The sequence below is a fragment of the Alternaria incomplexa genome, assembly GCF_024043165.1.
Source record: "Alternaria incomplexa strain BMP 0042 chromosome Unknown scaffold_7, whole genome shotgun sequence".
Classification (NCBI taxonomy): domain Eukaryota; kingdom Fungi; phylum Ascomycota; class Dothideomycetes; order Pleosporales; family Pleosporaceae; genus Alternaria; species Alternaria incomplexa.
The window spans coordinates 1816190-1843331 of NW_026249856.1; the positions used below are offsets into that span (position 1 = coordinate 1816190).

General features: G+C 53.4%; 10 protein-coding genes across 10 annotated transcripts; 6 read left to right on the top strand and 4 right to left on the bottom strand.

The window, feature by feature from the left end:
* Window positions 1–2473: 2473 nt before the first annotated feature.
* On the top strand, window positions 2474–4805 carry J4E90_005812 (uncharacterized protein; the record flags this gene model as incomplete). The annotated part of the gene is made up of 2 exons (XM_051435364.1): window positions 2474–2817; window positions 2960–4805. The coding sequence occupies 2 exons, from the start codon at window positions 2474–2476 to the stop codon at window positions 4803–4805; spliced, it is 2190 nt and encodes a 729-aa protein (XP_051291388.1).
* Window positions 4806–7343: 2538 nt separating this feature from the next.
* Window positions 7344–10277, bottom strand: J4E90_005813 (uncharacterized protein; the record flags this gene model as incomplete). Its single annotated transcript, XM_051435365.1, has 2 exons — window positions 7344–7445; window positions 7509–10277. The coding sequence occupies 2 exons, from the start codon at window positions 10275–10277 to the stop codon at window positions 7344–7346; spliced, it is 2871 nt and encodes a 956-aa protein (XP_051291389.1).
* A 2959-nt stretch (window positions 10278–13236) lies between these two features.
* On the top strand, window positions 13237–14015 carry J4E90_005814 (uncharacterized protein; the record flags this gene model as incomplete). The annotated part of the gene is made up of 3 exons (XM_051435366.1): window positions 13237–13243; window positions 13289–13878; window positions 13932–14015. 3 exons carry the CDS (start codon window positions 13237–13239, stop codon window positions 14013–14015), a joined length of 681 nt encoding a protein of 226 aa, XP_051291390.1.
* Window positions 14016–15557: 1542 nt separating this feature from the next.
* On the top strand, window positions 15558–15933 carry J4E90_005815 (uncharacterized protein; the record flags this gene model as incomplete). The annotated part of the gene is made up of 2 exons (XM_051435367.1): window positions 15558–15562; window positions 15627–15933. 2 exons carry the CDS (start codon window positions 15558–15560, stop codon window positions 15931–15933), a joined length of 312 nt encoding a protein of 103 aa, XP_051291391.1.
* A 2072-nt stretch (window positions 15934–18005) lies between these two features.
* Window positions 18006–18780, top strand: J4E90_005816 (uncharacterized protein; the record flags this gene model as incomplete). The annotated part of the gene is made up of 3 exons (XM_051435368.1): window positions 18006–18037; window positions 18110–18214; window positions 18318–18780. 3 exons carry the CDS (start codon window positions 18006–18008, stop codon window positions 18778–18780), a joined length of 600 nt encoding a protein of 199 aa, XP_051291392.1.
* A 1426-nt stretch (window positions 18781–20206) lies between these two features.
* On the top strand, window positions 20207–20569 carry J4E90_005817 (uncharacterized protein; the record flags this gene model as incomplete). Its single annotated transcript, XM_051435369.1, has 2 exons — window positions 20207–20211; window positions 20263–20569. 2 exons carry the CDS (start codon window positions 20207–20209, stop codon window positions 20567–20569), a joined length of 312 nt encoding a protein of 103 aa, XP_051291393.1.
* A 980-nt stretch (window positions 20570–21549) lies between these two features.
* Window positions 21550–22278, top strand: J4E90_005818 (uncharacterized protein; the record flags this gene model as incomplete). The annotated part of the gene is made up of 2 exons (XM_051435370.1): window positions 21550–21558; window positions 21748–22278. The coding sequence occupies 2 exons, from the start codon at window positions 21550–21552 to the stop codon at window positions 22276–22278; spliced, it is 540 nt and encodes a 179-aa protein (XP_051291394.1).
* Window positions 22279–22504: 226 nt separating this feature from the next.
* Window positions 22505–23221, bottom strand: J4E90_005819 (uncharacterized protein; the record flags this gene model as incomplete). Its single annotated transcript, XM_051435371.1, has 2 exons — window positions 22505–23163; window positions 23215–23221. The coding sequence occupies 2 exons, from the start codon at window positions 23219–23221 to the stop codon at window positions 22505–22507; spliced, it is 666 nt and encodes a 221-aa protein (XP_051291395.1).
* A 1130-nt stretch (window positions 23222–24351) lies between these two features.
* J4E90_005820 (uncharacterized protein) lies at window positions 24352–25251 on the bottom strand (the record flags this gene model as incomplete). The annotated part of the gene is made up of 1 exon (XM_051435372.1): window positions 24352–25251. One exon carries the CDS (start codon window positions 25249–25251, stop codon window positions 24352–24354), a length of 900 nt encoding a protein of 299 aa, XP_051291396.1.
* Window positions 25252–26156: 905 nt separating this feature from the next.
* Window positions 26157–27142, bottom strand: J4E90_005821 (uncharacterized protein; the record flags this gene model as incomplete). The annotated part of the gene is made up of 2 exons (XM_051435373.1): window positions 26157–26831; window positions 26879–27142. The coding sequence occupies 2 exons, from the start codon at window positions 27140–27142 to the stop codon at window positions 26157–26159; spliced, it is 939 nt and encodes a 312-aa protein (XP_051291397.1).

Here is a 27142-nt window from a genome sequence, read left to right on the forward strand (position 1 = left end):
TGACCTTGGCACTCTCGTTCCCGATACACTGATACCCCATCATCTGCACTGACTCGCAAGCCGCTTCGCTTCGGTCCAGCTCAACGGCGATCCGCTTGTGCCTGCGCCTTAGTCCTTGCCAGTTCCCGGCCGCTCGCCTGATCACTCGGTCCTTTGTCTCATAATAAATACGGGTGGTGCGAAAGTTTTGAGGGCGTCATCGCCGAGAACGGGAAACGACAGCCGATCCTGCATCGTCGTTGCAGCAAGCCTCGACGGCACGACAAGCACGCTGCGCACGCGCTTCCATCGCTAGGCCGGATGATGTGACAGACCAAATCTCGTCTTCAAGCCACCAGAGCATCCGGAGAAAGCCCTTATTATATGGAGTCTCAAGGCGCCCGAAGATGTGCATTGACTCGGGAGCTTGCAGTCAAGAAACCGACCGCTAAGCTTAGAGCCGTTCGGAGCGGGCCAAGTTGGCTTCATGCAAGCAAGGCCAGAGGCGTTAGGGGATCCGGGACGTAAGAGGATTGAGATGGTCTCAATCGCCCGCTCAACGGCTGCTGTGAGCTCGTTCCGATCGAATTCTGGTGCCGCTTTAGCTAGGATTTGTCGGCGCCTTTTTAGCTGACGACAACGGCATCGCTCGTGTCAGCATTTGGCACCAGCCAGTCCATTGTCGAGCGGGGACAAAAGGCTGTTTGTGGGCACCGTAGGGCCGGCCGCCGGGACACCTGTCTTTCTGTTCGCATCGTTGACGGCGGCTTATTTGCCCTCTTTTCTCCTGCAGCGAGAGGCGTCGTTTATGGTGGCTGCACGTTTTAGCTGCTTCCAGCCCTTGGCCTCAATCTAAGTGAAGCTTATTGGTCGGATCCGCTCCAGAACCTAACGCCAGGTCCCAGAGTTTCGCGGCAAAATAGCAAGGACATGTTCGCTGCATTCCGAGCCCACGCTGCATGATCTGCACAGGTCATTAGCGGATTAGCTGCGGTTGGCCAGCTGCCAGTTGGTACGATCTGGGGCTCACTTGCCCACGCGCCATCCACGACTGCAGTAACGTGCATCAGTCTGCATCTGACGCAGCACGCTATCTAGCCCGCAGAGGGTGGTTGACTCGATATCTGCAGCCAATATTCCGGCTGGCTTGCTCATACCCTGGTCGGTTCCAGCATCTTCGGGTCTCAAACAGCAAAGGCTCCACGACCATGTCCCTGGCGGTCCGTCACTGCACGCCACTGGAATAATCGCTGACCTACTTGGAGGCCGCGGTCGCTCCTCCTTGAAGCCTGTTCTTGCAAGGGCCTCCTGATAACCTCTTGACTGGCCGAGCACGGGGTCCCGCTGTCGTCCGCCCACCCTCCACTTTTGCTACCCGGCATTATTGTACTTATTACTATTATCCTTTGCCTTGCGTTCAAGCAACCGAAGCCGTGCTCGCTGCGTGCTCAGTGTCAATTGCGCCCAGAAGGAGCGCCCGCGCCGCATATCTTAATCCCTGCATCTGTAAGTTCTTCCCGCGTCGCCCCTACATACGCTCTTACATGCACTGTTGCTTTGTGCTTCGGTTGCGGTTCATACGGAGCCGGAACAGCGGTGCTCAGTCGTCAGACGTCAGCCCTGCACGGACTGTTGATTCTTTGGTCTATTTTCTAGACTGCAACGGACATCCTAGTCAAGGCCAGACGCTTCTGTTCGTTGGCCACCTTCCTGACTTCTTCACGTACCTTTATGTACCCGTTAGGTTGTCTACTAGCTGATGCCGTGGCTGCATCAGTGTCAAGCGTTGAGCAGTGCCTGGATCCCTTGAGCATCCTAGGCAGTCCATAGCTCCTACTGTTCCATATTCCCTCATGTGGCCGGTCAACGGGGTGTACCGTGGAAATCATCCCACCTCAAGCGCCGAACATCAAAACCCATCTTACCTGCTATGCTTCTCAACATGAGTCGTCCACCCAGCATACCCTCACATTCAGGTCCTCCGCCATCCTACAGCCCTTACCCAGCACATCATGCTTCATCGTCTCGACCAGAAGTCATTGCCCCCAGTCAGCACGTTCGCCCCAGAGATTCCAGTGGAAGTCATAACAATGCGCAGCAATTACCAAGTCTTCGCACGCTTCTGGAACCAGAGCTACTGGACAAGAAGTCGTCTGATCCATCGCTGAGAGCGGGCGGCGCTCCGGTACCTTACAGCCATGGCGGTCGTTACGGGTCGTCAAGTCCGACACTGAAGAGACGGCATGAATATGATGGTTACTTCCATGGCTACCCAGAGCATAATGCTATCGCTTCTCAAACACCCTACCACCACCGTCAACCTCTTTCGACTACAAACGCCACCACATCCACCACATCCTTACCACCCGGCTCTGGGTTTGGTGTCGGCCGAGTAGATCTCCAACGGCGCGAAAGTTTTGCACATCCTTCACAGCATGAGCTGGCGGTAAATGGGCATCGGCAAGCTTCGCTCATGTCTGATGCGACGGGAACGATGACAACTCACTCCGTTCAGCAAGAACTAGGGTTTGACCCAAGTAGGCCTGTCAGGATGAGACGACTGGAGGGTTCCTCAAGAGCTCCGGTACGATCGTCGCGTTGTGTGGGCCAGCGCGATATACCTGGCGAAGGCCCATGCTATGTCTACGAGGACGGCACCTACTGTCGGGCTATAATAGACGGCGAGGCCGTAAACCCTTCCTGGGGCATTACGAAGGCGGGGAAGCCTCGAAAACGACTCGCGCAGGCTTGCCTTACCTGTCGAGAGAAGAAGATCAAGTGCGAGCCTGGGTATCCAAAATGCCAGCAATGCGCCAAGTCGCAAAGAGTATGCAGAGGGTAAGTGGATCTCCCTGTTTGCAGTTCCCTTCTTTTCTCATTCGAGAACGTGGAACGCATTGACTTAATTGACTTGTTATACACTTCGGACCAGACAGGACTATAGTTCTATTATAGAATGACAAATACTAACCAATGGTAGAGGACTCAATCAAAGCAATGCATCCGGCGAGACATCACCGTCAAACTCCGCTCCGCTATTTAAGAACCATTCGTCCGAAGTCTTGAGTCCCGCAGCCAACTCAGATAGAAACAAAGCTCCCGGAGAGCTGCGAGACTCATCAAGAAAGGTTGACACTTGGAACTCCGGAACCCCGTTCAGACCTCGAAAGTACCGCCATCATACTAGCACGGACCCGAGAGACATGTCGGTACAGTCGTACGATTCGGATTGGAGTGGTTCGGCAAATGACCAGAGCCTTGACGATCCCGGACGTGGCTCTTACTCCGATCAACTTGCCCTCCAATGGGAACAGGATCCTTTCGAAACTGACCCTGGACTGACGATGCACCTACTGGATCTTTATTTCAATCACGCAGGTCGCGCGACCTATGGCATGTTTCCTCGTAGACCCTTCCTCGCATGGGTAGAGGGTAACCGCGACAAGAACCACGACCACTTGATGCTTTTATACTCAGTCCTGGCTATAGGCTCACTGTTCTCGGTTGATGGAGATAAGAAAGCCCTGGGAAAGAAGTTCGCTTCGGTTGCGTCATATGCAGCAGAAAAGCGGTTCGGGAAATTCAGCCTGCAGTTATGCCAGACTCGGCTGATGCTCGCGCTCTACTATTTTGCTCGCGGCAAGTCACAGGAAGCCTGGGACTATTGTGGTGCTGGTCTGCGAGCTCTCAGCGCTCTGAAGCTGAATTCTGAAGAAGGCGTTAAAGAGCTGGTTGATAGCAGTGCCGATTGGGACTATGGACTTGATCGTCAAATGTTCGCGGAGTGCTGTCGTCGCACTTTTTGGTCCGGACTACTGATGGATGTAAGTCACGACGTCATCAAGGTCCCAGCATCCGTTGACTTGATGCAACAACAGCGATACAATGGCTTCTTCGGAGGGACCCTTTTCGTCCTCAACTTGGAGGATGCCTTCGTTCAGCTCCCATGTCTGGACAGCATGTACGATGCATCAACACCGTGTAACGCGCCGATCCTGGACGAAGATCTCCTGAGTGGAAATGCCACTCCTGGCCCCGTTCTTGGCCACATGGCGTATCTATGCCTGATATCGACGCTATGGGGCGAGGTCCTTACCTTCACTAGCCGAGCTGCGCGTCGGCCCGACAGTGCCTATGAACGACATTACGACACGTTCTACACGCGAATCAATGAGAAGCTGGAAGCATGGCATGCGATGTTGCCGGAGGAGCTTCGTTACAGCCCACGAAATCTCGACAACAGCATGGTTGCAGGATACGCAGGTACATTCGTGTCTATACACGCTTTGTATTACGCTACAATCATCCGGCTCAATCGCCATATCAGAGTCAGCATATTACCAATGGAAAAACAACGCCGAAATCTGGAACGAGCCCTACGCATGGCGTCCAACTTTCTGTCGATGATGCTTTCCCTAGCTCCAGCTAGCCGCCAACGTCTTTCGCCCACCGTTGCCTCGGACCTCTCGTTCTCGACGCCTTTCCCTGGTTACGCGCTCATGCTTTCGGTCGATGTATTGACCTCTGCCGGGCTGTTATCATCATTGCCGACTTTGATCGAGACACTCAACACTACACTGACCTGTATCGACGAACTAGCAGGCGTTTGGGCTTCTGCAAAAGCGCAGCAGAAGACAGTATCGAATCGGATCAAGCAGCTCATGGATATTGCCGCACAACAGGGCCAAGGCATAAGCAACGGAAGTTACGGAAATTTCTGGAGGATCGGCAACAGTCTTGAGACGGCTTTCGGAAACGATGATGCGTTGTATAAGACCGAAGACCAGTTGCTTTTCGGCGTTGTGGGTCAGCTTACGAGTCAGTAAAATGCCTGTCCATCAATACTTGCTACTCCACGAACCAATGCCGGCTTACGTCTTTTCCTTGGACCACATCGGTTTTGTATGCGCTTCTTGTAATTGTCTCGGATCTGTGGTTATGCAATGGTGTCGCACGCTGCATAAACCTCGGCCCGATCTCCAAACCGCGCTCGTCTGGCCAACGCGCCCAGCATCAGCAGAATCCGCTCTGACAGACAAGTTGTGAACTCGCGAGAAATTTGTATTCGTACTATTCTCAAAAGCCTTAAATGGACGGAGGATGCTTTCGCAAAGGTTCATGGGGTATTGTTTTTCTTGTCTTTCCAGTCTCATTCTCATTCTCGGCCATGCATCATGGAGCGGCTTTGTACAATTATCACTTACCAAGATCATGTGCGCATAATGATTGGCACCTTATACCATCAAACGATACTATAAACAGAATCTTTAACTACTCGAGGACACTATACCCTCTGTTGTAGTGTTACGAGATAGCTGATATCTCACTTCGTAAGACCTAGGTGGTAAATCCTGCTCATGGTGAAGCGGTATCATTACAGCATGATTGAGCTTCGCTGCAGTACTCCCTCACACAACGCGTTTGCTTTGCCCGAAATTTACTTTGCAGAAATAGAGTACCCGTACCTTGCACCTCGGGTGCTACACTTGCGCCGTGGCCGCAATAAGCAAGCAACAAGGTTGACTCATGCGGGGACGCGGGACTTTCTAAGCCACAATGTCTAAGATCAAGCCAAGGGACCCTATGTGTGACTTGCAAGTCGAAGATTATCGCACACTTCCCTGGTCAATTAACGCTCCACCACACCACCACCGGGACGCCTTCGGTCCACACCCATAGTCCAACAACAGACAGATGAGGTATACGAAGGAGGAGGCCCGCGGATCGAAGCTCGAGAGCGGTCGGCTAAGTGATGTACAGCAAGGAGATAATCATGACGACATCATATGCACTTTACGACCGATCACTATTGGTACCAAGATGTATCGCCCAGGCCTGTGGCACTGAAAGTCCGAATACGTGCCAGCTGATCACAGCATCACCCACACGGTATGTATGTTACGGCAGCGGTGATCTAGATGCGAAAGCGCAAGGAGGCAGTAGTGTCTCCCCGCTAAGGGTAACTAGCAAAAAGTCCACGACTACCGGTAGTACGGGAAACTACCGACCACGCGCGTCTTCAGAGGCGGAAACGTGAGACACGGCCTCATAGCCCGCAACTAAGACTCTGGCGTACCAACTCCCGCTTTAGACTGTCCCGAGGTCGGCACTTGCCAGCGCACTTGAGCGAACAAGCAAACAAGATCATCGTCTGCTCATTGTTCGAGCAGCAGAAGCAAGCTGTCGGAGCTGAGATCTAGCCAAAGTCTGTTTCGAGCGGTCCCATAGTAAACACGATTTGACAAATGTCTACCTGGGCAGCCACCACAAGTTCGACCAAATGCCCTAATCGAACGTGCCAAACTCTGATACTGGTACCGCTCCCTTTTTTTCCTCCATGACTACCGGGCGGGACAAGAACCGACCTACTAACTACCCGAAACGTAAAAATAGCGGAAATCAAAAGCAATTTAACAAGCGCGACCGGCGAGTTTTCAGTGTCCGGTCCGATTTCGACAGCGTATCTCGTAAAATGCGTTCCAGATGTGTCCTTGTTTTTCCAGCGTCACCTGCATCGTCGTCTTTGTGTCATACCAAGAACATGTTCCTTCGGCCGCATAACCGAAGAGACAGCATTAGTGGACCAGATTCCACAAATCTAGCTTTTCAACACGACACGTCACACGAGTACAAGCTTCAGTGCCCAGGTGTTCCAGGGCCGGTCGTTCATGCACGTGCGCACCTTCCGCTTCAGGATGCAAAACCCAGCGCCAGAGTATCTTGGATAAGAGCAGACCAACAGAGTAAAGGGTAAGAACGTTTGCAGGACAAGGCAGAGAAGAGTTTCACGATTTTTGCCAAGTCTTTCTCAGTTTCACCATCACGTCTCCATCAGCTTCAGTTCATTGGAAAGATGGCATGGAACTAAGTTTTCTTACTGCGCTTTGCTCCGCAGAATAGACATGAGGTGGATACTCAAACGTTCGACGGAAACTCGGCATGACGCAAGATACCTGTCTAGCTGGCTGCTGGTGGCCGAGGCCGAGGCCGTGATAAGTAACCACCATTACGGATTTTTCGTGTGGATAGAGCGGATACAAGGCGCTCTCGAGGAGGGAAGAACGATTGGGTGAGAACGCAGTGGCAGGTCTTTCCGCTCTTGTACCCAAAGTAGTGGCCGAGATGCAGCAACGTACCTAAAGTTTATCTTGGAGATGGAGGGATTAGTAATGAGTAGTGCAGTGATGGTGATCTTGCCGCCCCTGTATCCCTACATTAGACGGAATAGATCAAAGAAATACGATATCGGGACGACATGATTACTACAGCAAACGTGCCTCTTCTTGACGACTCAATATGACGACTCAAACAATGATTAAAGTTGACATGCTCTTGAATTCATCATGTCGAGATAGCTAGATAGATCATAAATTGTTGTCCGTCTTGAACTTATCCCACGCCTCGTTCAATGTGGCAAACACAGCCGCACTAATCATCTTCTGCTCTGTGGTGGCCGATTGAGATATCTGTAACAAATTAGGTTAGCAAACCGTCGTGTTGTTTTGGACATGGGAGAGGAGAGAACATACCTTATCAGGATGCACCTTGGCAATAGCCTTCATGTAGATGATCTTGACCTTGTTCGGCATGACCAGATCGCCCATGTTGACCTTCTTCCACCCTGCATCCTCCCAGAGCACTTTATCTAAACTACCCAGTAACGCACGCAGGTTATCTGACTTGGTACCCTTCCAAGCAATGAGTTTGGCATCGACTTGGTCGGTAAGGGCAAATTTCTCATCGTCTGCACGTTCAGCGGCGGCATTGGCGGCTTTCATGCGTTTGACGGCTTCGGAGTCATTGGCGGGACCACCACCAAGATCTGACATGGCAGAGGGTTTAGGAGCAGCGGGCTTGCGGGCTGGAGGCGGGCGTTTAGTAGCTGTCGGGGCGTTGTTATTCCCACTTGCGGCTTTCTCACAGCGGTTGCGACCGGAAATGGCGATTGCGCCGCCTACACCATTTTGAACGGCTTCTTTCCATACGCCATGTGCATCTGCCCACTTCTCCATGTTCTCCAGTGCTTCGGCTTTTCGCATGAGAGCCTTGCCATAGAATTCCTTCATGTCTTTTTCGCCCTCCATTCCACCGGTAGCAATCTTCTCGCCTTCTCCTCTTGACACGCCGATTATCGCTAAAGCTGAGTCGGCATCCGCAATTGCCGCCTTCGGATCGCCAACTTTGATGTTCGTAACGGCGCGATTACAGAGTACAATGATCGTGACGGGATGATTGCTTGGAAGAGGGCTCAGTGCAGAAGAATAGGCAGCGTGTGCAGCAGAGTAATCACCACGCTTGAATGCTTCGGAACCTCTTTGTCGGTCGGCTGAAGATGAGCTGAGCGCGGAGGATGAGACTGGAGGTATTTGACGGGGCGGTGCTTTTGGCCTGGGTGGCGTTGGCGTAGGAGCCGGACTTCGAGCTTTCTGGGATGATGTTGCTTGGAAGAATGGATTGTTGGATTGAGCAGGCGTTGGTTGGCGCGAAGACTGCTTTGACGGCGGCGTGGGATCTGGAGAGAAAAGATCTACTTCAGGCTGCGGCTGTGGCTGCGGTGTAGTCTTCTTCCGGCGAGCAGGACTGACATATGCTTGGGAGCTTTGTTCCTCTACCTCTTGTCGGGTCAATCGCGTTGCTGGTCGTTTATCCAAACTTGATGGCTGCTGTCGCTGTGACGGCGATTGCGATGACATGCGATCTGGGTAACCGTTTCGTCCGGTTTCTTGCTCTCTTCTTTGTCGTACAGGTAGCGGTTCGGCTTGGTGGCGCATGTCGCTCGTCCGGGATGGCTTCGTGGGACGCCCGCCAGCTTCCAGCATCATGGCTTCGTCTGTAGCCGACGCCTCGGCCTTTTGCTGTCGACTTGAACGAGGAGCAGCTTCCGCAGCCTGAGCGTCTCTCATCCACTTTGGCATGTTTGGATCACCCTCCTGTTGGAAATCGGCCATAGCCTTTTGTACTTGTTTGCGGCCCGTCTTCCAGAGAGAATTCGCCGATTTGAACAGGTTGTTGCCAATCTCTGAAGCCATTTGGGTAACGTCCTTTTCTTGACCTTCTTGCCTACGTTGTCCTGAACGGCTTCGCGCTTCATCTTCTTGCATCCACGCGGGTCTAGAGCCGCTTGCCCGTGGTTCTCTTGACGACTCCCGACCATTAGACCTGCTGTTCCCACGCCTCGGGCGCTCGTCTGACTCATCAGGCTCTCGACGTGATCTGTCCTGGCTCTGCGAATGTATTTTCTGTTTCGCATCGGCATGCGCCTGGTTTAACAGCCATCCTACAGCAGCCTGTACGTCGAGCCCAGAATCAGTGGTCGCAAGAGCAATTGCCGACCTTTCTGCTGGAAATCCCATGTCCACAAGTTCAGCAACAGCTTTGTCGTGCGCGTTCTGAGGGCCTGGAGAAGTTTGTTGTCGAGATTCCTCCGCGGGTGCTGTCTGAGGCTCTTCCTTGTGCTGGAATTCGGAGACTGGCTTTCCTAGCAAGCCTAGTATATCGTCGTCGGCAGCGTTGTTCGTTGGCGGTGGAGCAGGCGACGTGGACTTTTGCGCCATCTGCTTGAGACCAAACATGTCGTCATCGTCGTCGAGAAGCGCATTGCTGCTGGAGGAGGGCTGTGGTAGTGGCGTGTTGCCTCGGGAGACATTGGCGCTGTAGGCAGGTGTGCTCCTGCCGCTGCTGTGGGTGGGGACGGGAAAGTGGCTTGAGCGGTCTACGGGAGCTGCTGAGTTGAATGCTGCTAGAAGATCAGCCTCGCTGGGTGAAGACACCTCAGGTCGTCTCGAAGAGGTGTCCAAGCCTGCGAAGGGCTTGTTGATAGTCTTGGATAGGCCGTTATTGGTGAACGGGTTGTTCGAAGGACGCGGTGCGCCAAATGCCGCAGGCTCTGGCGTGCTCTTCCCACTTCCCAACGTGTCCCAATGCGTCGACTCGGCAGCTCCGAAAGTCGTATCCCATTGCTTCCTCTTCTCCGCCTCTTGTCTTGCCTTCTCCTCTTGTATCTGCTTCTGTCGTTCTTGTAGTGACAAATTGTTGGCGGGTGCTTTGGACTTGTTGGAGGACACGAGACCAGCGAAGCTATCGTTTGCGGGGGTCGCTGGTTTCGAGGGCACTTTGAACTGCTGCGCACCGCCGGAGCCAGCTCCTAAGCCAGATTGTTGCGCGGAGAGCGTAGAGAGGGGTGTGGATCGACCAGAGAGCTGAGGCGTGGGGCTCTGGCGGAAGGGTGGGAAGGCCGCGGGGGTGTTGGCGGGCTTTTTGGCGGGCTGCGACCAGTCGAGGCCGGCTAGGTCGTCCATGATGTCTGTTCTTGCGTGTGAAAGGTTTCAATGAGTGTGTAAAGGGAATGGTATCATAATGGCGGGTTGGGTGTTGGCATCGGTATTAGGTGTATTGACCGCTTCACGATTGTCGGTCGCGCTTGCTCGTTACGCGCCACAGAGCACAGCCACATCACGTGATATATGCAGGGTCTGCGTAGTCTCGCTGCTTTTTGGGCAGTTTCGACTACCTGAGCATGTCTGCATGGCGTTCGCAGGCAGCTCCCTGGTAAAACCGAAGTGCCAAAGTCTGCGACCACGATTTGTTAGGATAGTGCAACTATGAAGAGCCTCGTCTCTGCCACGGAAGCAAGAAAGATCTTCAATGTTGCAAAGGCAGGAAGAGCCGACATAGATGTCGCAGGTAGAGTGCTATGGAGCCCCATCTCGCAGCTCCCGCGGGCACGGACTTCTGTGGCTCGGATGCGGACCTCCCTGCCTTCTTGGACTGCATGCCTGTAACGATACCTACCGCGTACCCTGCCAATGCATTGGTGCGAGCAGTTCCTCCGAGCCGACCGGCTCAGTATCGATTGCTTGGTAAACAACAAGGTAAACAACCGCAAAGGATTCTTACTGCGGAGTCGGGCAACAGGCACAAATGGAGTGGGCGTATGCGGGTCCACAATTGGCAAGTTATGATGCGGCCAGTGGGCACTGTCGAACCGCGACCGCGGAGATGGTGGCAGTAGCACGTCCTGGCGCGAGCGGACTGTCCCGACTGTGCGACCCCTGAGCAAAGCTTTGCAAGGCTTTCTTCCCCAATGGCCTCACATCAGGACGATTTGGCTCCGTGGTCTCACATTGACTCGGGCCGAAGGAATCTAGTCATTCATTACTCGTAGACGGCACGGTAACCGAAGCCGCGAGGCCTTAGTGGTGTTGGCTCCAAAGGATACCAGTTGCTTTCGGCAGTTGTGCAGAAGAATGATATGGTCTCGAGAAGGTTCGGTCGGACTGTGCACGCAGGCGTCTTATTAGGCTGATCATAACAGCCAGCTCGTACCTGGACGGGAGACAGTCGACCCTCGGCGCTCAGGCACAGGCAGCATGGCGGATTTGCCGAGCCGCGAACCCGCGCCCACGGTATCAGACTTGACCACCCGCCCATCCCCGAAGGAAGCGAGGGCCAGATGACTCACGTGCGCACACTACTCGTAAAGAATCTTATGCCAGGAGAATCTGCGCGAATCTAGGTTTGGATGCGTATCCATGGTGATGCTGATGGTGCAGAGATGCAGCAGTTGGCCGATGGGTGACAGCACAAGTGGTAATGAGAGGTTGCATTTGATATATGCAAGCGGTCCGCTGGCTAGCCTGAACGGGGTCAAGACCGGTACCAGGTAGAGGTATCTGGTGGCTAGCCGCAAAGGGGATGTGGTGCGTGCCGCCAGGCTCGCGGTTGGAGCGAACGGCTCAGGTACAAGGCACCAACTATGCCTGGAGGGGAACAGAGAGCGAGGTCGCGGTCGCAGCTACTCCGTATAGACGCGACGAGAACAAGCAGTCGGGACCCTGCGGTGTGGAGCGGACTCCGATACGCATGGAGAAGCGGGCGCCCGGGCGAGTCTACACGAGAGACTCAGGAACAGGACGCTCGAGGGAGGGATGATAATTGCTAGCGTCGTCTATCGTGCCGTCCACTGACGCGGAAGAGCCAGGGGCAGTCGGTCGGCGCGACTATGCTGGCCAGGGTGGACAGGTACTATACATCTGCAAGCGACGCGTCTGTCTGGCTTTCTGCTCCTCAAACTCGCAACTCATCGCCTGGACTGGGACCCGCCTGATTTGCAATTCATGACTGCCCGGGTAGTAGTCTCTACACAAGGTTTTGCTACCAGCGCACGTGTCGACTCCCTTGCATACTAAGCTCCACCAGCGCAGTCGCTTCCGGATTGTTTGTCCAGGGATCTCCCGGCAACGGTTCCGCACTGCCAGTAAGCGCGGGCCTGGCACAGAACCATCGCTCTCGAGCATCCTCGCCCAGCTTTCGACGTGCCTTCCTACTCCCCAGCAAACCTCGCCAGAAACGCTCCTTCCGCCAGCTCCTCGCGCCCTCCGTCGCCGCTGCCTCCGATGCGTCTCTTCAACCGCAAGGGCTCCAAGCCCCAGGTTTCTCCCAACGGCAGCCAGCCGAACAGCTCCAATGGCTCCCTGCGCTCTCCTGGACCCACCCCAAACGGCTCTCGGCCTACAAGCTTCCCAGACGTCCCTCTGCCAAAGGCCCCGGATCCAACCCTCGACCCGGCCGGCTATCTGCGCAGCATCTACGCCGTGCGCGAGCGCTCCAAGCTGGTGCTCGAAAAGGCCAAAAAGAACCAGCTCAAGCACTTCACGGTCGACATGAGCAAGTTTGGCGATGTCGCCCGCTTTGTTGTATCGATAATCAAGGTAAGCCTCATTTCGCTGCGCAAGGATGCCATGCTGGGCCGCCTCCCTCTAACCGTGCCTGCAGCGCGACTATGCGCCCGACTACGCCTCCATCCCACCCCACGGCCGCTGGCAGCACTTCGATGTGGGTGGCCGCCCGCGAATCGACCAGCTCATGGCGTCATGGCCGTCAACCGTAGACAACCAAGAGCGCACCCGCCGCCTGATTGATCTTTTCCTCGTCTCCGTCCTCCTCGATGCAGGTGCAGGCACCAAATGGCAGTACAAGAGCAAGGAGTCGGGCAGGATCTACCGCCGCAGCGAGGGTCTTGCCGTCGCCAGTCTGGAGATGTTCAAGTCCGGCGCATTCAGCAGCGATCCCAGAGAGCCCTTCCAAGTCGACAGTGCGGGGCTGAAGAAGCTCGACGTCGCAACAGTGGCGCGTGGCTTGCAAGTCAACGCCACAAACCCAATAGACGGTCTCGAGGGTCGCACCAGCCTGCTGCTCCGCCTAGCAGAAGCCCTGCAAAATCAAGAAGTCTTTGGTCTCGAAGCGCGGCCAGGAAACATGCTCGGTACGCACACCATCCACAAGCCATGATGTTGGCTAACACTCTCAGACTACCTCCTCTCGCACCCCACCACACAAGCATCATCAGTCCCCATTATACCCCTACCCACACTCTGGAACACTCTCATGGACAGTTTGACCCCCATCTGGCCGGCAACGAGGACACAAATCGACGGTGTACCCATGGGCGACGCCTGGCCGTGCTCCGTCATGCCATCGCATCCTACCCACCCGTGGGAGAACATTGTCCCTTTCCATAAGCTGACACAATGGATGACCTACTCGCTAATGGTGCCAATGACGAGGCTACTCCACGTTCACTTCCCCGGCGCTGAGCTTCTGACCGGGTTGCCAGAATACCGAAACGGTGGACTTTTCATTGACGTCGGCCTCCTAACGCTCAAGCCCGATGACCAGAAGCGCGGCCTCGCACAATACCAACGCAACGCACAGGTGACAGGGCAACCGAGCATGGAGGTTGTGCCGATGTTTACCGCCGACGATGACGTGATCGTAGAATGGCGCGCAGTCACTGTCGGGTTACTCGACGATCTCCTAGTCGACGTAAATCAGCTGTTGGGCTTGAGCGGCTCTGACAAGCTCAATCTGGCCCAAATGTTGGAAGCTGGTAGTTGGAAGGTAAGTTTGACATGATTCCCATGTTCTGGGATGTAACTGACCCACAACACTAGGGAGGTCGAGAGATTGCTGAAGTGTCGCGGCCCAACACTAAAGAACCGCCAATCATGATCCTCTCGGACGGCACTGTTTTCTAAGATACCCCTTTCTTCGTTTGTTCCGCCCTTCCTTCGCTTCCTTCACATACAGCATCGTGCAGCGGAAGCACGTATCCGATACCCACGAGGGACCCTTGCCCCAGCCGCCGCAGTACCTTCTAATTATGGCCAAGTGGATGGGATTTATGATACACGATCTTGACGGTCGCATTTGGTGGACAGCTTCTTGTTTATACGTTCTGCTTTGTCACACCAGCCACGTTTACGTTTCATTCTACTTTGGAAGCGCTGGCGGCTTAAGATTCATTTCATGTGTTGTAATAATTCCTTACCATGACTTTTGGAATCTCCGTAGCCACGTACCAGAACCTTTCGAACGACAGCTGGCGCCTTCACTAATCTTCACAATGGGGAATTTTGATCTGACTAGAACTCCATGAACATAATACAAGAAATACTATGATGTGCATCGCTTTGACCACTGTTGATAGCAAGGATGGCCATCGCGTTTCCCAGTAGAAGGAATGCGGAGTGCGGAAGTGCCCCACTCACCTGCCAAGACGAGACCCAAAACCGCTCGGGGACGCCAAAGCTCGCCCAGGCGTGCTGTTTACAGTACGTCATCCCATCACCAAATCCCACCTGCACGCGACGGCTCCATATTACTAGACGCTTACCACTCCGCGTTCGCTACCAACCTTACCTTTGTCGCGCGGCGGTCTTCGCACAGCGCACCTTATCGCGACTCGCACGTAGCTTCTTTCCACAGTCGGAACGCTATCACCATGAACTCCATCAAACGGCAGAAGCAGCGCAAGGTGCTGCTTATGGGCAAGAGTGGAGCCGGCAAGTCATCAATGAGAAGCATCGTGTTTAGCAACTACGTCGCCAAAGATGTCCGGAGATTGGGTGCGACAATCGATGTTGAGCACAGCAATATCAAGTTCATGGGAAACCTCATGCTCAATCTCTGGGACTGCGGAGGGTGAGCCCATCAGCTACCAGACCAGACGATAACACGAACTGATCTTTCGCAGTCAGGACGGCTTCGTCGAGAACTACCTCAACCAATCTAGGAACCACGTCTTTGGCTCCGTCGCCGTCCTCATCTTCGTCTTCGACATCGAATCGCGCGAGTTCGCAGCCGATGTCGTCTCCTACTCCAATATCATTCGCGCCCTCCACGAGTGCAGCCCCAATGCCAAAGTCTTCTGTCTTATACACAAGATGGATCTTGTACAAGCCCGCCTCCGCCAAGCTATGTTCGACGAGCGCGCCGAGTACATCCGGGAGGCTAGCGAAGGATTCAAGGATACGGTTGAGTTTTTCGCAACAAGCATCTGGGACCAAAGCCTGTACAAGGCCTGGACAAAGATCATCTACTACTTGATACCGAATGCGGGAACGATTGAGGCACTGCTGGAACAGTTGGCCGAGGTTATTGATGCTAGAGAACTCATTCTGTATGAGCGTACAACTTGTCTTACAGTGGCACATGTTACAAGGCAGACTGAGGAAGCCAACCCGTTCACGGACCGGTTCGAGCGCATCTCAAGCATCCTGAAGACGCATAAACAGAGCATGGCGTACGTACCTGTCCTCCAACCAACCAACCATTCAAGACTTGGCTAATACTCTTTTCCCTCACAGGAAACACACAAACATTCCTGCCGGTAGTGCAAACTTTGCAGAAATGCAGATCAAAACGGGTCGCTTCATGTTCTTCATAACACGTCTCACCGAAAACACAAACCTCGCAGTCACCATCCCGCCTTCCGAACAGGTCTTCAACGCAGCCCGCGTGAACATCTTTCAAGTACGACCCAAATTCGCCGAACTCGACATCACCGCCAAACCTAGACCTCCGATTCAGACTGCGTTTGCAGGGAGCGCGGATACGAGCGACAGCACAGATAAAGGGAAGCAGAAGGAAGTAGGATACGGAAATGGCGTCTAGACGTCGCCTGAGCACAAGAGGGAAGTGAAGAGGATTGAAAAACTAAAAGACAGCTTGACGCAGGGCTTCGAGGATATGTTTGAAAGGGTCGACCCAACATGGGAAGGTTATGAGGAAACGCTGGACCAGACTAACCGGGCGAAGCGATTCTTACAGAATTATCAAAACTCTGAGGCTCTGCGGGTTTCAGAAACGTCGCCAGCACACAAAGAGGTAGAAAGGGCCTCAAATACTCCCCCATTGAACGGGCAGCGGAAAGAGGCAGAAGTGGCTGGTTCTGATGATGTACCTTCGGCCGGGAGTTGAAAGTCCATCTTTCAGCGCCGTTTTCCAGCAAGTGCATCGTGGAGATTCAGAGACAAATTCCACAAAGTCCTGGCATCCATTGATGTAACATTTCTCAGCTGGATTGGCTAGTTCGGAGCTTGGCTCGACATTGAGAGGTAGCAGATGTAGCTGTATCCGGAACGGTTACAAAGACATGTTGAAGATACCGATTCTTGAAGATCTTCAGATCCCTATCTATCTGGGCGTGCCGCTCCCTTCTTCATTCGCCAAACGCTTAACGGCAGTTGGCTTGCGACAGATGCTAGCCTTCGTCTCGACATACTGCGTGCGGCAATGATCAAGAATCCCGCGTTGGCCGATATCCATGGATCCCATGCGACAACACCCGACTATCGTGATTGCGTTGAGAAAACGCCGCATGCAAATCTACACAGAGAGCGAGCCAGGTGCGTCCTGTGTAGGTGCCAAAGCGAAGAGACTCAGGCATCCATCAGCGCCCCCACCAAGACTCAATCTCACCACAGACGTGCATCGCGCAGGTCTCGATCTGCGCTACCTTGCTAGCACCCATGCTGCAGATCCAAGAAAACACAAGAAAGCACATCCAAGAGAAAACGGTTGGTGCACAAGCAAGGCCAAGCGAGAATGCGGGGAAAACAACCTTCGCCTTTGTCTGATCTTGATCACGCAAAGCCTTGGATTGAAAAACGGGGCACGACGGCTTCGCCGTTCTTGATTGAAAACAGCAAGGAAGTACCTTGAAGCGCCGATGTCTTGCTAATATGCATAACAAGTGAGGTACTCGTTGTAATCCCGGAGTATGGTACTTTGCGATACAAGTGGCCGCAGCACCGGTCAAAGCATTTGCTGGGTGAGCTGATATATTAATACCGATCCTTCGGGAACTATGTGGACGTGCAGTGCATCTTTGTGCATTTACGTATGCATGCAGATATGGCGATGAGTCTTGTGTTACATTGCACCATGCCGTCATGTGAGATCCTCGTTTGCTTCAGCTGAGAGAAGTGGGTGTGTTTGTGGCTTGGCCTCAGGATACCAAGATGGAATGACCGAGGAAATGCCAAGGCGAATGTAGCGTACATGGCTGGTTTGCGATGGGACAGAATAGCTGTGCCCGTTCTGTTGTTTCTGCCGTTACTGTATGGGGTTTGAGCGCACGATGCTCCGTGGTATCGAAGAAGCGCCGAAGCCGCGTATCTTGAGCCATGGATTTATATTACCCGGAGTTCGTCGCGGCTTGTGATATCGGCATCAGCCTTAGCCCCTCCTGGCCCTCGCTTCATCGCAGCAAGAACTTCCAAGGCGTGAAGATACCGTCAAAGCCCGGCCAAGCCTATTACCCAAGAACGACCAAGTGCTCCGCCTTACCGTTTTGCAGCCACCAACGTTGGCCGACTCCCAGCTGTTATGCGGTGATTACTTACCCTGGCCTATCAGCTCATGATGCTATTGGCTGGTGAGCTGGCACCGCGTGATCGTGTCTGAGCATTTTGTTGATGGATAGCGATGGTTGCATGTGTGAGGATCGGTATTGGCATTGACCCAAGACGGGGAAACTGCAGCTTTTGGGAATGAAGCAGTAAGCCTGAATGACACGAACATATAAGCATGTCTGTTCGCCTGGTCTCGTATGATGAAGCTCTTTTGCATCTTTTCTTCTTGTTCTCGTATCTTGCTGGAAGCTTTCCTGAAGCTATCTCCACCTGGGCTTCGACGCCAAACATACTCAAGCTGTAGTGCGCACGTCTGCCTATAAGTTGGCCATGGCAGAACCTGAAAAGGATACCAAGATTGAGTAAGCTACCTGTCGCAAGCTGAAGGTGGTCACGATGTGAGGCTCAAATTATACTAACCGTGTGTCTTCTAGTCCAGTGGTAGTGGATGAACACCACGAGCGCAAGACATCCATCTTCGACGATGAACAGAAGCGCAAAGAGAGCGTCGCTCGCCTAACAGCCAATCTCGAGGGCGAGTAAGTAGTCCCTTAGCTGATCAAACCCACTTGGCACAAGCAGACTCGCGCCCGAAACTTCTCAAATGGCATGCTCAAGACTCGCTTTTACTAACAAATCCAGAATCCGCAACCCGCTCGTCGACATCCCACGAGAGCAGCTCTTAGCCAACGTGCACGACTTCGCCACAGAGCACCAACTAACCGACGTCGAGCCTCTCCTCGTCAAAGGCGCCCTCCTCGCCCAGTCGCCCGCACTCTTCGAAGATCTCGAAGAACTAGACGAGAATGATCGTACCGCCATCCGCGAAGAAATCACCCACCGTTTCAAACTACCTCGTACACTCTACTTTACCATTATCCTCAACTCCGTCGCCGCAGCTATCCAGGGCTGGGACCAAACGGGCTCCAACGGCGCTAATCTAACGTTCGGTCAGGCGCTTGGTATCCCCGATTCTGGTCCGGTGTGTGAGGCGGCGGGGACTTGCGAGAAGAATGGGTGGATTATTGGGTTTATTAATGCTTGTCCTTATATTGCTATTGCATGTGAGTCTGAGATGATGGGAAATTGGGGAGGAGTATGCTAACTTCGTACTTTTACAGTGTTCTGTGCTTGGATCTCTGGTGAGTCGGCTTTGAAATTCTTCTCATCTCATACCATCTCTTGCTAATGACCCTAGACCCCGTGAATGAACTCTGTGGTCGTCGTGGTACCATCTTCATCGCTGCCGTCTTCTCACTCTTGGCGCCCTTTGGCATGGGTCTGAGTCAGACATGGGGCGAGCTTGCTGTTTGCCGTGTGCTTTTGGGTGTTGGTATGGGACTTAAGGAAGTAACTGTGCCTGTCTTCTCGGCAGAGAATGTTCCGGCTAGTGTACGTGGCGGGCTCGTCATGTCCTGGCAGATCTGGTGAGTTAAGACTGTACGAATGCGTGTGAGATGAATACTGACTTCGCAAGGACGGCGTTTGGCATATTCCTGGGAACGGTCGCTAATCTGGCTGTCATGGTGAGTCCGTGAACGTGCTCGTAGTTTGCAACCGCTGACAATGGATAGAACACTGGGTCAATTTCATGGCGTCTACAATTCGGATCCGCGTTCATTCCTGCCGTTCCCCTCGTCATTGGCATCTGGTTCGTTCCTGAAAGTCCAAGATGGCTTATGAAAAAGCGAAAATACGCCAAAGCATACCGGTCCTTTCTTCGTCTACGCAACACCCCTCTTCAAGCAGCACGCGACCTCTACTACACCCATTGCCTCCTCGAGCAGGAAGAGGTCCTCATTCGCGAAGCTGGAATCAACCCCAAGTCCAACTTCTTCACACGCTTCATTGAGCTGTTCACGATTCCGCGTGTCCGTCGCGCGACGCAAGCTTCTGGTATTGTGATGATCGGTCAGCAGGTAAGATAGCGGGAATTCGATTGGGATGAATGAGGCTGACGAGAATAGATGTGCGGCATCAACATCATCGCGTTCTACAGCTCCACGATCTTCGCAGAAGGAGGAGCCACAAACAAGGAAGCCCTCATTGCGTCTTTTGGGTTCGGTCTCGTGAACTTCACGTTCGCTTGGCCGGCAGTCTGGACAATCGATACTTTCGGTCGCCGCGGCCTGCTTCTTTCCACGTTTCCCAATATGTTCTGGACGCTCCTTGTGGCTGGCATGTGCTATTACATTCCCAAGGACAGCGATGCACACCTGGGCTTGATTGCCTTCTTCGTGTACCTTTTTGGCGCCTTCTACTCTCCTGGAATGGGACCGGTGCCATTCACGTACTCGGCTGAGGTATTCCCGCTTTCGCACAGAGAAGTGGGTATGTCATGGGCTGTAGCCACGAACAACTTCTGGGCGGTAAGTCAAGTCGAACCGTCGGATTCTCTAGTGCGACCTGGACTGACTTGACACGCAAACGATTAGGCAGTGCTGTCGCTCACACTTCCTCGCATGCTCAAGGTTATGAGACCTCAAGGAGTATTCGGCTTCTACGCTGGTCTCAATGTTGTCGCCCTAGTTATGATGTAAGCCACTCTCGATCTGCTGCAACATTCTGAGAGCTAATAAATCTCCAGCTTCCTCTGGCTACCCGAAACCAAACAGCGAACACTTGAAGAGCTCGACTACATTTTCGGAGTCCCTACGCGCACCCACATGAACTACCAGGCTGGCAAGAACCTGCCTTGGTGGTTCAAGACGTACATACTCCGTCGCAAGGGTCTCTCCAAGCCTCAGCTTTACAAGTTTGGCGACCAGCGTCCACCTGTGAGTGTAACAGCGCAGATGAGCTATGCTTGGAACACGTACATTCTTCGCAAGAAGGGGCTGGCGAAGCCGGATGCTTATGTTCGTGCGGCGCCTCGAGGCGAGAAGCAGGTCTAGTCAACTTTGGAATAGAGTGTAGCGCGAAGCGAGAGATGGTGGTGATGCTGGATACATAGTTTGCAGCATGTTGGAGCCCATGGAACGTATCGATCGGTGGCCTAGCACGGCGTATGGGTGGTTGTGGCGGCATGCGCTCTTATCGATTTTTTTTTGTTTATACCCTTGAACTCGCTCGACTGGGCATTCTAGTCTGTCACTAATCACGATGAGTACCGCAGAGTACCGGGGGTGTGGTTTTCGTCGCACACATCGCTTCCAAGGTTGTTCCGCGTTGCTCCTTCTCCCCGTCGCTCGCTTGACATATGATAAGTTCCACAACGATAGAGTAACAAGATGGTATCCGATAAGACGTGATAAACCTTGGAAGGTAGACGGCGATGTGAAGTCATTCGTCGTGGAGACGGATCGCTGTCAGAATCCCCACTACTCAAGGCGACGCCTATCGTCATGCGGCCCCACAAAAACGCGCTTCTCAAGCGCAGCGCGCGTCTGGATACTAGTGCAGACCATTATCAACCACTTTCACATGCACCAGGAAGCATCGTAACGGCTATTCGGATGCTGCGCCAAACCCCGAAGGGCTCTGACAGGAGGTGCCTCGGCAGTCAGCCTCGGCATGAAGCTAACCACCAGCCAATGCACCCCAGCGCAGCTATCACGGCGGCCGCCTCGAGGGTGGGCTGACCATCAGCAACCCCATAGCTCCAGGAACCCGACGATCCCGGGGCACATCCTCTTCCTTTCCTGTCTTCCGACTTAAAGTTGACTTACCCCCATACGTTGCTCCCCTGACTTGACCGTCGGATCCGCTTCTCGAAGCCATTTCCCCGCATCTCCCGCCGTTTCCGCACGCTCTTATACAACGCCTGCGCCGCCGCCTCGCGGGTACCTCACCAGCGTTGTCGCAAAGCATCAGGTCTGCTTGACGAATACCCAAGATGCCAGTCTTTGACCTGAAGAAGAACCTCGTCTTCGTAATGGCGCCCGTACAGCCCCAGAGCGCGCTCGCTGGCTAATGCGAAGAGCAGTATGGCGCATACCACCGCGATCCAACCAATGTCGCCATCCACATAGCATGCGTGCCCGTCCTTCTCGCAACAGGAATCTTGTTTGTGCGTCGCCATCCTATCCTTCCGTCCTCTCAGTATAGATCGCTGACTGACCCGACCATCTAGGGCACCAACACCCCCACCCTCCCCATCCGCCAGCACCCGCTCCTGACACGTCTCAACCTACCGTTAAACCTAGGCACAATTGCCGCAGCCACCTATTCGACCTTATACCTCATGCTCTCCCCCAACCTCGCCGGCATCACCGTCACCCCCATCATCCTCGCCTTCGCATCCCTCTCCAACCGCCTCACGCAGCGCTACAACAAGACCAAAGTCAACAGCATTGCCGGCGCCATCCATGTCGTGAGCTGGATACTACAATTCGTAGGACACGGAAAATTCGAGGGACGGAAGCCGGCTTTGCTAGACAATCTGGTCCAAGCCCTGTTTCTGGCACCGCTGTTCGTGTGGTATGAGATTCTGTTCAAGATGGGCTTCTACAAGAACCTGAGAAGGGAGGTCGACATGGGTATTGAGGTGGAGATTGCCAAGTTGAAGGCGAAGAAGGCTGGTAAGGGTAAGGGTAAGGAGACTGTGATGGATGATGTGATTGATATTGTGGATAACGAGAAGGAGAGCGGTGATGAGGTTTGAACATGGAGTGAAATTGATTCCCGAGATATCTGAGTAACAGTATGGCAGCCCGAATATGACATTATGCACCAATGGTCGCCATCGCTACCAGCATTGACCAGTTACAGATAGAGTACTGTACAAACGTATGACACAACTTTTTTATCCACATATCCACAGCACTCAGCACAATTCAGTATCCTGAACTTCCAGTTTGCATCACTCGAAAGCCGCTTTGAGAATGCTCTCACGCTTCAAGACAGCGATAAGGTCCTTTAGTAAAAATGATTAGCAGTTGTCCAGAATGATACCAAGAAACACTTACTTTAAACGGATCCTCATCAAGCTCAACCGAAACAGGCATGATAGCCACCTGGGATGGCATGGCGGGCTCCTGGCTTTCGTCTTGTACAATGCTAACGCACCCAGGAATCTCCTCTAGCAGCAAGTCTGGCACATCGCCAGCAGGAGTATCCGCAATCGCCGTGTTGATGGAGTCGATAGCGTCTCCGAAGGCGGTGGCAGTAGAAAAGACGGGTGTCTCGACAGGCGGGGCCACAGTAGACCCGGTGGAACGGATCCGATACGCCAGTGTAGAGACCTCACTCTCCGTCTTCTTGACCTGAGTGCTGTCAACGGCAGTCTCATCCGTATCATCAGACTCCTCTTCTTCCTCATATCCTTCCCAGATCTTAAACTTTCCCCGCTTAAACGCCAGCTTTGCCGTGCTGAAGTTGACGATCTTCCGGAAGCGAAATGGTTCGATCTCAGGCCAGTATGTGTATGAGAAATGGATGCAGCGCGAGTAACCGGCAACGTAGTCTCGGGCCGCGTTGAGGGAAGGGAACGCTGGTAGCCATGTGGGGATGCGGGTGAAGAGCTCTTTAATGTCGCTCTCGATAGCTCCTATTTAATGAGTTAGTGTAGCATAAAGCGTCCAAAAGTGAGATGGCATACCGTTCATCGTAGTCAACTTCATCCCAGGCGCTTTTGACCCCTTGGGCTTTCGGCATCGCCAATCCTCACCGGGGACATCCATCTCAAAGCGACCATCTTCAAAAGTATGCCTCACAGTATTGAAGTTTACGTAACGCCGAAACTTGTCCTTCTCAACCCCTTTGAACTCTGTGTATGCGAAGCCCTTCCAACGTGCAACACTGTCGACGTGTACGAGAGCATCGTCCACACCGGAGAAGTGGGGCCAATAAGGTACCAGGGGGAGTAGCCGTCGAATGTCTGCTTCAATGGCCGCTGAGTCGTGTTACATGTCAGCTTGGAATAACCAAAAAAGACGGGGCAAACATACCTCTCAAAGCCGGCCGATCTACCAATCCGACCTCCAAGTAGAACTCTCCCTGCTTGAAAGCGTTGCAGGCTACTACGAAGCATACCTTGTCCTTGATGTATGCCAGCTCCTGCTTCGTCAAGAACTGCTTGGTGGTGATGTACTGGTTCCCAGACTGCTTGCAGGTAGTGTTGATGTACTCTTTGACTTCTTCGATGTCGTGGAAGCGTGTGGGGTAGGTGTGTATGTCTGCTTCTACTTTCGCTGCGGCGCAGAAGACAATGCCTGTAAGTGTTAGTGGAGAACTCTGTTGTACACGAGGAAAGAGCTCGACGAACTCTTTAGGTGCTTGTTATAGGGCATGATGATCGTGTCGGCAAGATCGGGTGGGTGCCTGTCAGGTTGTGGATAGAGAGAAAGATAATGTATGTTGTATCGAGATACTGATGAAGAGGAGTGGAAGACGATGAGATGTTCAAACTCTGTTGCATTCTGGTTTGAAATGACTGCGTTCTAACAAACGCACATGTTCCAGCCCAAGGCATCGGATGGACGTGACACGTAGCCAGTCGCCTGCAAACGAACGCGAGCGAATCTGGTCTCTTGATGGCGGAAGTCAAGACCACTAAGCATTCGGCAACGCCAGACACCGATCAGAGTCCGAAGATAGTAATCAGCTGTCCTGACAGACGCCGCCATGTATAATATACAATCTCGTGGCTGCGCACGTACTGCCCGCATGATCAATCGTCATGCCTGTACCAAAACGCTCATTTTAATACACTTTTGACACCTGACATACAACTTGTCTACTCTTCCTCGTCGCTCTCATCATCGTCCACCCTATACAAGAAGTACTGCACAAACACTCCGGCATCCAACAGCAATGTGCCAAAGCTGCCCAACAGCCAGCTCATATTGACCGCAATGTATTTGCCGTACTCGGCACGCCCCTCCCCATCCTGACAAACGTGGCCCCCACACTTGGGCTTGTATACCAGGATACTCAGAACATACGTCAGGTTACCCAGGCAAGCAAACAGAAAGAACAACATGCTGATGCCCTCGGTCGACTTGCGGCGGTAGTTGAGCAGGAGCTGTGGGACGCGGGACCCAAGATAAAGCGCGGCACAAACGTAACCTGAGACCTGGCCCCAAAGGTTGAAGTGCAGGGTCGATTCGGGTGATGAGTCCTCGCCGTCGGGCTGGCTGGGAGCGGTGGAGTTTCGTGCGCTAAGATACCAACCGAAAACACCGGCCGCGCATACAAGAACTATGGTTCCAAGATTGAAGAGGATCGTTTGCAGACTGGACTGGGTCGGCTGAGGCCTGGCTGTAACTGTGCCATTTTGATGTGCAGCAGTCGAGTCATCGTGGAGCGGTGTGACAGGCGAGAGATGCGTACCGTCGATGGAGAGGTAGCGCTCACGGAATGAGCCTTGAGAATGACCTGAGCCACGGCGATCGATGTCCGAAATGCGCGGTCTCTGGACTTCGATTCCATGGCCGTTGCCGTTTGTGTATGGTGAGCCGCTCGATTGGGGTCTGCGATGAGGCAGAAGCGGTGACTGCTCGCTAACTTCGCTATCCGTGTCGGATTCATCGGCGGGTTTCTTATACTCATCGCGCAACGTAAAGCCCTTGTAGTAGAAGCACTGTAGCAGCAGCACGATGTCGGCTAGAGTGTAATACACCGCCAATATGGTCATCGTTGGCAGGACACCTTGCAGCACCGCGCCTATGATATTGAAGAAGTCGCCGAGTAGCCATACTACGATGAAGACCACTGAAAGGCCCTCCGCTGAGCCTCTCTTCCAATTCTCGATGATCTGAGGTGAGAAAACAACTGTCGCACAGGTTAGCTCCGGCGTGCCGAGGTAACAGCCATGCAAAAGCAACGCGAGGCAAGCGCGTTGCACAGCAGGTAGCAGTGCAAAAGTTGCATCTCACGTACCTATCCAACATGCGATGCTTATGGAACCGAATATCTGGCTGATGGCATCAATGTCCAATCGCAACCCTTGCGATGGAGGAAACATCTTCGCTATGACGTAACCACCGGTTTCCTAGCTCTTTCTCAGTCGCACAATTCTGGAGCAGCTCTCAAAACTCGGAGGAGCTGGTCTAAAGTCCTTGCGACTGCACTATTAATGACAGATGTTCGCAAGCTTGCAGCTCCCTTCCCTGGCGATGAAATGCGACGTGAACGTTTCTCTTAACAAAGAGCGGCCGGCTATAGCTATGCAAGCGAGTCCCGGATCAGCCGCGTACGTGGGTGACGGATGTATGTTGAAAGACGGTGGTGAAGATGTTGATTGGGTAGTCTTTGATGAGGGCAAAGAATATGAGATGGAATCTAGAACGCAATTGCTGCGATGACTGACATGTGGAAAATCTCGGGCGAGTACGTAATCCGGGGTTACAGGGATGAGCTTCTGCAGGAACCAGAAAGAGCCGCACTAAGCGAGCTGCGAACGTGTGCCTCACGCGACGAACCAATTTGACCAATTGCTTATTTCCATGAATTCGTCATTGGATGGCCTTGATCATTATTTATATACCTATGTACTTTGATGTACAGGTAGCTCTGCGTAGCTCATATACGTCTCGTTCACTAACCAGTACCCTCCCAGAAGGCAGCCGCCGCCGCAAGATCATCAACGTTGAGCAGATCGACGCCCTCGTCCCAGAGAATACGCCAAACCGCGTTTCTCGTACCGATCGGGTACGCCGGCTGGTTCCAATACCTGGCCATGATGCCCTTCTCATGTGCCATGTCAAGCTGGCTCCTTAGCGTCTCCAGCTGCGTATCGTTGAACTCCCGCTTGCGCACCTCGCCAAAGGACGACGCAAAGTTTGTGGACGCGATTGGTGACTCGTTTGCTGTGAGGTCTGCATATTTGGAGCCGTTGAGATCAGCAAGTGGCGCGTCAAAGAAGACGTCACGTGGAGACGACGCAAGAACGTCCGAAAGCTGGGTGTTTCCAGTTCCAATGACGGTAACGGGGTTCTTGCGCAGGTTGGTTCCGTCGTAAGTTGTCAGCCAGTCGCCGCTTCGCAGAGGCTCTAGGGCTTCAAGAACAGCGGGCCAGGTCTCGTCGGCGGCAGTCTTCAAGTCAATGAAGAAGTAGAGAGTCTGTCCGCTAGAGGTGTCGAACACACCATTCTGCTCGCCAGGCTGCACGAATCGTGTCTTCGGGTTCAGGCGATGCAGAGTGTCGAGGATTGGCTCCAGATAGAGAGAGTGGAGAGTGCGCTTGTCGGTTAGGGCAGCAGGCTCATGACCAACCTATCGTTCATTAGCGGAATTAGATGTATTCGCGACGCGGAACTTACGTAGAGCGTGCCATTCAGAAGCCACACGTCAGCTTCAGTCGATATGGCACCCTGGCTCAACCCCGAGTAGAACGGCACATCGCGCCAGTAGTCATTATGGCTATGGAACGGCTTTGGGATAATCTCCCTCGTAAAGTCCGTTGGGTACGTGTATTTATCGCTCTTGTCTGTGTTCTCGAGTATGTTCTTGAGTGGCGTCTGCTGCCCATATGGTGCTGCGCTGCAGAGCGCGGCCAGACTGGCGGTAAGAGCGAAGGAGCGCAT